At 49.3% G+C, this 11,150-nt stretch overlaps 1 protein-coding gene across 1 annotated transcript; it reads left to right on the top strand.

Annotated features, from left to right (window-relative positions):
• The first annotated feature begins 342 nt into the window (after positions 1-342).
• LOC120694091 (disease resistance protein PIK6-NP-like) lies at positions 343-6,233 on the top strand. Its single transcript, XM_039977274.1, has 2 exons — positions 343-741; positions 854-6,233. The coding sequence occupies exon 2, from the start codon at positions 1,115-1,117 to the stop codon at positions 1,955-1,957; it is 843 nt and encodes a 280-aa protein (XP_039833208.1). The 5' UTR covers positions 343-741; positions 854-1,114; the 3' UTR covers positions 1,958-6,233.
• Positions 6,234-11,150: the final 4,917 nt, after the last annotated feature.

Here is an 11,150-nt window from a genome sequence, read left to right as displayed (position 1 = left end):
CCGGCGGCACGCGCGGTGGTGGAACGCGGATCCGGCGGCGCGCGGCGGCGGCGCTCATGGAGGCGGTGGCGGCGCTCAGTAGGGGAGGGAGCGCGGCTTAAGGGAGAGGCGGCGGCGCGTGGCTGCGGCGGCGGGGAGGCGGCGGCGCGCGGAAGAGAGAAAATGGAAGGGGATCGTGAGGAAGAAACATGCGAGAAGAAAGGAGGCAAGAGGACGAGAGGAATGGAGGAGATTCAATCTGCGTCACGGGAGAAAAACGGTGGTGAATTATTGGGATCTGTGGAGGGCCCACCCACGTGCGGTCGTCGACCTCACCGTGAGGAAGGCGGCTCGCGGTCGATCGCAGAACCTGCATCGGGCTCTCAGCCCACCAAAGGAGGAAAAGAAAAAAAAACTCCCATCCATCTCTTCCGACTTCCATCGCACGCGTCTGGAGCCGGCGGCGGAACGGCTGAAGCAGGGGCGGTACTGCGGAGTTCGTCTCGGCGTTCGGCGACAGCGAGCCTCGCGTGCACGGCGGCACGCCGCACGCCGCACGCCGCACGGCGCACACCCCCTCCTCCTCGGTCCTCGTCCCTCGCCCCATGGCCGGACGGCGCTCCGGGTGCACGACCAGCACCTAACCGGCCGGCGACGTGCGGACGCGTCGGGGCCGTGAGCCCGGCGCTCCGGCAGCCCGCGACGGCCACGGTTCGGCTCCGGCTTGCCGCTTGAGGCTTGAAGTAGAACAGTTGAAGCAAGGTGAGCGCAGGCTGCACAGCAGTGATAGATCTATTCTTAGAGAGTAAATAATTTATATTTTGTTTTCTAATTTTTTTTCATTGAAATTTTTGTATGTACGTGGAAAACCCAGCCGTGAAATCCTAGCTCCGCCACTGCTAGATGGTAAAGCCACGTGCGTGCACGATCATACATCAGATCCTTGCATTGCAGTGGTAGTCATCAGTTAGGAGGTTATTAGGGAAAGGAGAAAACCACACGGTCCGTTGGTGGAGATACAAGCAAGCTTTGCTGTTTTTACCATAGAGAAGGGCTTTAACCCACAAGGCCACAACAGACCCACCGAGCAAAGCAAGCACAACCCTGGTGTGATTCAACTAGACTGCTCCCCATCATGGCTTTGGTCTTGGGAGCGATGGGCAACCTCGCCCCCAAGCTGCTCCAGCTGCTCCAATCTGAATACGAGCTGCCGAAGGACGTGAGGAGGAAAGTGGAGTTCGTCACTGTGGAGCTTGATGCAATCCAGGCAGCCCTCCGCAAAGTGGCGACAGTGCCATTGGATCAACTCGATGAGCAGGTCAAGGTATGGGCTCGCCATGTTAAGGATGCATCTTATGACATGGAGGATTTGCTCGACACCTTGCTCCTGCGTGTCGAGGGTGGCATGTCTGTAAACCTTAGTAGGCTCAAACAGGTAACGGAGAAGATGGGGGGCCTGTTTCGCAAGTCCATGGTTCGTCGCGACATCATTGTGACCTTGGATGACATCAAGAAGCAGCTTCAGCATCTAGTTGACACGCGTGACAGGTACAGAATTACTGATACTGTGGCCTATCGTGCACCTGCAACAACTGTTGATCCTCGCCTTTCAGCTTTTCACACAAATGCATCTCAGCTCGTTGGCATCAATAAGCCAAGGGATGAACTCATTGAGATGCTGTTCAGATGGGAGGATGACAGCTATGAGATGAAAATTATCTCTATTGTCGGGTTTGGAGGATTGGGCAAGACCACTCTTGCCAAAGCAGTATATGACAGGGTTTATCATAAGTTTGAATGTGGTGCTTTTGTTCAAGTGGGTCGTAATCCCGACCTAAAGAAAGTCCTTAGGGATGTTCTCATTGATGTTATGAAAACTATCGATGATCATGATAAGCTGTTCATATTGGATGTGCGGCAGCTCATTAACCTACTCCACAGATTCCTTGAAGGAAAAAGGTACATATTACCCACCTAATTCTTTAGACATAATGTTTTGCGCCATCATTTTTTTTGTTTTTTAGTATGGCACTTGATAATTCATTTTTTAGAACTAATTTTGTTCTGGATAACCTCCCCCTCCCCCCCCACGTCATCCTCCCAGGTGACTCGGGGGGTGACATAGCCGCCACCGCTCAACCTGCTAGTGGTTTGGCACCCCAAACCATTACGGGACCCAACCATTTCATAATATATATTCTAGCACCCCAAACCACCCCACCCCACTATCTTCCAAAATTAAATTAAACCAAACTGCATACACCATCTCAACCAAATTGGACCAGCCCACCTACGAACCCACAGTTTCAACCCACCATCTCACGCTGTGTAGTCTGACAGCTAAGTGTCCTAGCTGCGCATCCATGCATCATGTCCTAGCTGAGGCGGCATAAACAATAATCACGCCACACAGGACGCATGCTGATCCATGGCATGGTTTCAATATCATCATGGACATCAATATTAAATTACACAGTTCAGTTGGGTGTCCAAAAATCAATAAAAATCAACACAAATTCAGAAAGACAACACATCCATCCAGACAACACACCCCTCCATTCTACATCAGAAGATCACAGAATGCTTTTAGTCTTGCTCAGGACCTACACCAGACACCCTCGAGCTTGTTGGCTGCTCACGTCTTCACGTCTTCATTGATGTGATACTTTTACTCTTGCTCAGAACATGCAAACAGTAAAAAAATAAATATTCAGCATTTCAGTCTGGACGACATGTTTACCTAAATAAATAGTAATGACAGGCACTAAACAAAATAATATGATATAATAGAATCTGGACAAGACAATAAAATAACTCATGAAGCATATTGAATTATTAGGATTTTAGTCCATATAGCATTTCAGAACAGAATGTATTCCTTATATCAGACTCTTAGTAATACAGTACTAACAATAGTCATAAAAGTAGCTACGAAAGCAACTTTTTGTGAAGCAGCCAAGCAGGCTTCCAGCCTCCCAGAAGTAGTCATAAAAGTGAATGATAGCACAATCGCGTGAAACAGTTCTAACAATTATTCAGTAGTAGAAGACATTGTACAACCAAATCATAGCTCTAGTAAACCAGGCGACAAGACACACCATCACATATTCAGACAATGTCGTACCTTTTGATCCCCAGCATGACCTCGATGTCGCCGGAGCGGATCTTGTCGAGCGCGCCGATGTCGAGCACCGGCGTCCTGCCCCTGGTGTTCTGATAGCCTAATGTGCCCGTGAACATATGTGTCATTATTAGAAGAAAGCGAAGCGACCAACCGTGTTTACATAAGTTTTAGTGATGTTTAAAATCCCCTGGTGTCCTGCCCCTGGACGTGAAGGGAATAGACTTAGGTAGATTCAGTGATGTTTAAAATCCCCTGGTGTCCTGCCTCTGGACGTGAAGGGAATAGACTTAGGTCTCTTACATTTCAGCTTTGTGTGTTTTAGCCATATGTGTTTTAGCATCGGCTGAGATGGTTTGGACATGTCCAACGAAGGCCTCCTGAGGCGCCGGTGCGTAATGGGGTTCTTGAGCGGGTCGATAATGTAAAGAGGGGTAGAGGTAGACCTAAACTGACGTGGGATGAGTCGGTTAAGAGAGACCTTAAGGATTGGAATATTTCTAAAGAGATAGCTTTGGATAGGAGCACTTGGAGACTAGCTATCAATGTGTCTGAACCTTGAACTTATTTCTTTCGGGTTTCATCTCTAGCCTACCCCAACTTGCTTGGGAAAAAAAGGCTATGTTGTTGTTGTTGTTGTTGTTTATTCAGGACTGTCAATTTTTGGTGCTGTCTTTGCTCTTCAGTAGTAGCTGATGGCCCTTAAGATTCCAGCCAATAGTTGACCCTGAGCTGATGTCCATCCTACCACTGCCAACAACTAAAGTCTAATGGATTGGATGCAACAACTAGTTTAAATTAAGCTCGGCTGTGGACTTGTTCGGCGGATGAATTGGATGCGGCAAATGGATCCAATCGCGTGCTGGATTATTGGTGGGGATACAGAAAGAGAGCCAATGGGCCTGGCCTAATGGAGATGGCTTCAGATTCAATGCAGTGGTGGAGGCACGGTGTCTTCTTGGTCTGAAACTCTTAACTCTGAACATGGGTCGCCGGTGAGCAGAGCATAGCAGAGCTCGGCGCTTGCTGAGTGCGAGCGAAAAGGATGGGACTTGCGTTGCTATGCGATGGCTTGCTCCTCATCTCAATGATTCGGTTCAGATAGGGTCGCAAGGAAGGAGAGTGCGTGCTGGCCGGTTACGGCAAGAGTTGACCTCCATGGATCGGCGTCCTCCCTGGGAAAAAGAAGCTGCACTCTTCTTCTGTACCCGAATCGAACGCATGGGATGCCCGCAATGCAATCCCATGGCCTCAAATGCGAACAAACGCTCACCTGGAGAGGATGGCTGGGACGCTGCGCCGGAGATGCGGGTGCAGAGCCCCTTGGCAGCGGCGGCGGCGGCCTCGGCATTGGGTGAGCAGCGACACCAACAAGATGGGCGCAAGCATGAGCTCTCCGGCCGTAGCGATGGGAGGGGCGACCCTGAAGGCGGCCCCGGCGGCGCTTGAGCCCTCCTGCCGCAGCGACGGGAGGGGCAGCCCCGGCGGCGGGGAAGCGGTGGCTCCCGGCGGCGCACGAGCCCCCCCCCCCCGGCCGCAGCCCACAGCGATGGGAGAGGATTAGGTTTGAGACCGAAACGCACCGAATCGAATTAGTAAAAACAAAAACCAAACCAAACCAGCCCACTAGATATGTCGATCCACTAGACACCAAACCAATTGAGACCAAATAGCAAAACCGGCCCACTAAAACTGGGCTCAGCGCATACCACTACCAGGTTGAGCCACCGCCGGGGCCCCACGCAACGCCGGCTTCCCGGCCACCGCTACCGCGCTGCTTGGCTAGCTGTCGCTGCGGCCCGCCGCAGAGCTCAAAAAGGCCTCCTATAGCTCCTCCTTCTATCCTATCCTATCCTTCCCTTCTCTTGCTCTTCCAAACTACGTAATACTCAGCACTAGGGATGGTCGTCTGCGAGCCAGGAGCATCGAATTTGAGTCACATGGGACTGGACCTGGTGCCCTCCACCTCGGATCTAGTGCGCAGCGAGCGAGTGAAGCAGGGGCCGTCTGGTGGTCGTCAGGCATGCTGGTGGGCCTTTGCCCTGAATCCGGTGTACGGCTCTAATCCTAGCGGTAGCGGAGGCCGAGCGGACCGGATCCAGGCGGTGCCTGGCGGGTTTCCTGGATGCTGCGGCTGGATTCGCATCATCGGGACTGCTTGTGGTTCCCTTCTAGGGTGCTAGGGCTGGCCACGGCCATGGGGTGCTAGGGGCCTATCTGGTCGCATACCTACCGGCTATAGCCAGCTACTGGTGGCCGGGGACACGGGACTGCACGCTACGACCATGTTCTGGTGGTCAGGTGTTGATGGTCACTAACACATCTTTTGACCATCAATATTCCACCCAAAGTCAAGGTAAATCAACATGAAAAAATATTTTTTATGTTCAGAATTCACCTAGTTCCACTTGTACTTGGAGAAATTATTTCTGTGCAGGAAAAATGCCGAAAATAGTCAAATAAGAGGCAAAGGAGGCAAGGGATGTGGCAGGGCACTAGTGGGCCCACCTGCCACGACGGCCGACGCCCCTTAGGTGGTGGCTGACGGCCACCTAGCCCCCTGCCACGTCAACGATCCATGGGAGCACCTCTAGGACGCATCAACACTATCCTCCAAAATTGGTTTGATCCAATGGAGGAGGTTAACGCACCTATGATCCACTTGGAGGACTCCAACCGACCTCCATACCGACTTACCTACGACAACCAACCATGGAACTGCCTTGGAGGAGCATCCTGGAGCATTGGATGCTAAGGCGGTGGGTGGACCGGCAGCCGACATCCCCCTATGGCGGTTGACGCCCCGCCTCTCCACCGACCTTCTCCATTGCCTACAAGGACACCTTCATGCTCCTGATACTATAAAAGGAGGTCTCCAGCTCATGGAAGATCATCACTCAATCATCACTTTCATAGCTCAAGCTCTCCAAGCATCTCCAAGCGCTCTAGCTTAGCTTAGCTTAGCTTAGCTCTTCAAGTAGTAGTTAGCTAGTAGAAGAGAGGAGTCGGGTGGAGCTTCGCCTCAGAGTCTAAAAGTCTTCCGAATTCTTTGGGTCTAGTATAGGTCCTTTGTAATTCTTTGTAATTCTTTAGTATTTACTTAATATAGTACTTTACTTTCAATACTTAAGCATTACTTTCTGCCTTTGAGTTCAAGTCCTATTCTTGCTCTTGTTCATCATTAGTGGGCTTAGGTGCTTGTTCTCCGGCATAGGTTCCTTAATTATCTTTGTGTTAGTTTGATCATATATAGTAATAGTTCTACCCTCTGGTTAGGGTGTCTCTTCTTTTAGCTCAAGTAGAGACAGTGAGCATATAGATTAAGCGTGGTGCTTAGGCTATATCTTGCCTATAGATATGGCTAGACCTCCGGATTGTTTGTGGTACTTGTTAGGTGGTGACAGCCCTAACATCCTCTGTGGTTCACCATGATGGGTTTAGTTATCAAAACATAGGTCTCGTTGTCTAGATCCGGTTAGATTTGGAGCACGTACGCCCCTTTTGCAAGATAAGATCAATCTTTCCCTTAGTTGCTTTTGTTGCCAAGATTACACCCTTCTCACCTTCTCGAGCTGCTCTACGCTTCTAGCTATTACCGAGCTTAGTGATCAACCCTTTTACCTTTCTACCCCTTATCCATCCATCATCCACGCTAAAGCCATCCACCATAAAGCCGACCCATTCACGTTCTCCCAAAGATCCACCTTCCTGCCTGCCTTTGGAAAAATATAAATTCGACACCTGGTTCCCACCAGGCGAAGTGCTACATGATAGTTTTGTGCACTTGTGGGATCCCTCCTTCCTAAACACAGGTATGAACCATCAACTCCGAGGATGCTGGCCGATGCCTGCTGGCCAGGGACGAAGACGTCACGTCTGTCCATTGAACATCGCTCATTGGTCCACTGAGCCACATGCACAAGCTGGACCCATGTAGTCACATCGGCGCATCTGGCAAGATCAAGATGAAGTCCAGGGAGGTGGTTCAGCAGTTGGGCTAGCAACGGGAGGGACTCCAAAGAGCCGAAGCTAATAGGTGTCCGTGGATCCTACCCCGTGCGCTCCAAGCCCGGTGTGTGGTGCTAGTCAGCCTTGTTGTGGGTGATGGCCAACTGGTTCACCATTGCCATCCTCATAGCTCGGAGTTGAGGGCTACAATTCATGGGTTTGGGGAGTTTAGGCGAAAGCCATACACAACCTGACTGTGCGATTGATGATGACCCCATGCAGTGCTGTTTACCTCCTTAGAGGCATCGATGTAGCCTCTCCACCCTTTAACTATAGCATGTCGCTCTCATCCTAGTGAAAACCTAGCTCTGGCTACCTAGTGTTGGTAGTGGCAGTGCAAACAATGTCGCGTCCTTCTTGAGGGCGCCATCGTGGAGGGGCTAGCTCAAACCCTCCAACCTTCCTTTTTGTAGGTCTTCGATCGTCGATTGATGGTGGCGTCCATGGATGTCATTTTCCTTCTTGAAGGCATCAACATAAGCACACCTGCTCCATACGCACCCGACGTCTTTTTGTTGTCCCCCGTTTCTCTTCCACCCTTTCTGTTATTGGCCTGACTACCCTCATACTTGTTGGTCTCTGCACACACCACTTGCTATTAGGTGCTCGCCGTCAACGCCTTGGTCTACTATCCTCTAAATCTCTTGAGTACCTCGTCTCATCATATGTTGGGCTGCGAGGACCTTGATCTCCTCTCTGGATTTCTTTCTTCCCCCTGATGGTCCTCCCTCTTTGAGGCTTTCTTCCACAAATGATGTTGGTGGATGTTGGTTGGAGCCCAGAAGAAGGGTCGAGATGGCAAACTAGAGGGGGGGGGGGGTTGTGAATATTCCTTTCTAAAAATTAATCGTGTCGGCTAACCAACAAAAAGTGGAATTAAAACTATCAGATTAGTCAAGACTATACCCCCTATCTAGTTCACAAACACCTTACAAAGATCCTAATTAGGCAACAAATATGGTGGTCTAGGTAGTGCTCACCTAACCAATTCTAGCTTACAAGGTCACACAAACCTATACAATTAGTACTTTAAGCTAAAGCACAACGCTCCTAAGCTCTCTAGCAATGCTCAATAACAAGGCTACATAAGCCAAACTAGAGATCTCAAATTACTTAGCTACACAAACCATGCAAAGCTACTTCTATGCTACACAAGCAAGGAAGGTAACTAGCAAGTTACAAAAGCCAACTAATCACAAGAGCAACAACACAAGCACTATATATATGAATGTAAATACAAACTTGCGTATGAAGGGAAGATGATGACACAGTGCTTTTTATCTTTAGGTTCATTTGGTTTCCACCAAGCTAGTCCCTGTTGTGTCGACCGTTCACTTAGAGGTTCAGCGGCTAATAGGTGTTTCACAAACCTAGCCCACACGTTGGGTGCCGCAAGAACCAATCACAACCAAGTGAGTGCACTCAATGACATTCTCTACTAGAGTTGCACTTCGGGATCTCCATGGGGCGAGCACAATACCCCCCACAAGCACTTCTCCAAAGCACCGCACAATGTCCTTGCGTGCTTCGATACAACCACAAGGCACCAAGCCATCTAGGAGTTGGCATCCTCCAAAAGTAACAAGCACTACTGGTTTGCAAACACGAACTCCTAGTACCACTCGATGCAATCTCGTAAAGCAACGCACTAGAAATCACACACCCACTCAATCGGATGATCACTATCAAGCATATGTGAGTTAAAGGGCTCCCCAAGCACACTTACACAAGCCATCAAAGGTTAAGGGTGCTCAGCTACTAGCCCAGGGCCAGCCAAGTCTCACACAAGCCAAATAGGCCAAAAGAGCTGTTGCTCAAAAGTACCTTGCATAGGGTTTGGACTAGATGCTACACTGTTCATCGTGTTCGGTGCTTAGGATCGTGCCATGCATTCCGCGTTCAAACGCTCACTGTTGGCCTCCAATGGCTACCTTGATCCCGCGCACCAACTCCGGACTGGATGCGCCCTTCGCCAGTACAATAACAACAACGACATAGCCTTTTTTCCCAAGCAAGTTGGGGTAGGCTAGAGATGAAACCCGAAAGAAATAAGTTCAAGGTTCAGGCACATTGATAGCTAGTCTCCGAGGGCTCCTATCCAAAGCTATCTCTTTAGAGATATTCCAATCCTTAAGGTCTCTCTTAACCAACTTATCCCACGTCAGTTTAGGTCTACCTCTACCCCTCTTTACATTATCGACCCGCTCAAGAACCCCATTACGCACCGGTACCTCAGGAGGCCTTCGTTGGACATGTACAAACCATCTCAGCCGATGCTGAGTAAGTTTCTCCTCAATTGGTGCCACCTCGACCCTATCCCGAATAACTTCGTTCCGGACTCTATCCCTCCTTGTGTGCCCGCAAAACCACCGCAACATCCGCATCTCTGCTACACTCAGTTGCTGCACATGTCACCTTTTTGTAGGCCAACATTCAGCACCGTATAACATCGCCGGACGAATTGCTGTCTTATAGAATTTGCCTTTTAGTTTTTGTGGCACCCTCTTGTCACAAAGGATGCCAGAAGCTTGCCGCTATTTCAACCAGCCAGCTGAAATTCTATGCCTAACATCTTCATCAATGTCGCCATCCTTTTGTAGCACCGATCCTAAATACCGAAAAGTATCCTTCTAGACCACCACTTGCCCATCTAGACTAACGTCTCCCCCCTCATGCCTAGTCGCGCTGAAATCGCACATCATGTACTCAGTCTTGGTCCTACTAAGTCTGAACCCTTTCAACTCTAACGTGCGTCTCCACAGCTCTAACTTTCTATTAACCCCTGCCCTATTCTCGTCAACTAGCACCACATCATCAGCAAAGAGCATACACCAAGGGATCTCACCTTGTATATCCCTTGTGATCTCATCCATCACTAAAGCAAATAAATAAGGGCTCAATGCTGACCCCTGGTGTAGGCCTATGATAATAGAAAAGTCAGTGGTGTTGCCATCACATGTCTGGACAAACGTCGTCGCATCCTTGTACATATCCTTAATGAGGGTAATGTACTTAGTTGGGACTTTATGCTTCTCCAAAGCCCACCACATGACATTTCTCGGTACTTTTGTCATATGCCTTCTCAAGGTCAATGAAGACCATGTGCAAGTCCTAATTCTGCTCCCTATATCTCCATCAATTGTCGTATTAAGAAAATCGCCTCCATGGTTGACCTTCCAGGCATGAACCCAAATTGATTTTGGGTCACACTTGTCACTCTTCTTAGGCGATGCTCGATAACCCTCTCCCAAAGTTTCATCTTATAGCTCATCAGTTTAATCCCACGGTAGTTAGTACAACTTTGAACATCGCTCTTCTTTTTGAAGATAGGTACTAATATACTTCTCCATTCTTCCGGCATATTGTTTGACCGAAAAATGAGATTAAAAAGCTTAGTTAACCATACTATTGCTCTATCTCCTAGGCATCTCCATTCTTCCGGCATCTTGTTTGACCGAAAAATGAGATTAAAAAGCTTAGTTAACCATACTATTGCTCTATCTCCTAGGCATCTCCACACCTCAATGGGAATACCATCAGGGCCCATCGCTTTACCTCTCTTCATTCTCCTCAAAGCATCCCCGATCTCTACCTCCTGAATTCTCCTCACAAAACGTCTGTTGGTATCGTCAAAAGAGTCATCTAACTCAAGGGTAGGGCTCTCTCTCCCCATTAAACAACTTGTCGAAGTACTCTCTCCATCTATCCATGATCTCCTCATCCTTCACTAGCAGTCGATCTGTCTCATCCTTAATGCATTTGATTTGATTGATGTCCCTTGTCTTCCGCTCGCGGATCCTAGCCATCCTATAAATGTCCTTCTCCCCTTCTTTCGTGCCTAGCCGCTGATACAGGTCATCATACGCCTTATCCTTTGCTACACTCACAGCTCGCTTTGCAACCCTCTTCGCTAATTTATAGCCCTCGATGTTGGCTGCACTCTTGTCAAGGTGGAGGCGCTTGAAACACTCCTCCTTAATAGCCCTTTGCACCTCGTCGTTCCACCACTAGGTGTCTTTCCCCTCCTGTTTGCCTCCCCTAC

This window comes from Panicum virgatum, unplaced genomic scaffold (assembly GCF_016808335.1).
Source record: "Panicum virgatum strain AP13 unplaced genomic scaffold, P.virgatum_v5 scaffold_3019, whole genome shotgun sequence".
Lineage (NCBI taxonomy): Eukaryota > Viridiplantae > Streptophyta > Magnoliopsida > Poales > Poaceae > Panicum > Panicum virgatum.
The sequence above is the reverse complement of the archived record's forward strand: the minus strand, read 5'-3'. Positions and strand labels throughout refer to the sequence as shown.

What these genes read in the sequence shown, in the direction of transcription:
- LOC120694091 (XM_039977274.1), top strand. Translation starts at nt 1,115, where the DNA reads ATGGCTTTGGTCTTGGGAGCGATGGGCAACCTCGCCCCCAAGCTGCTC.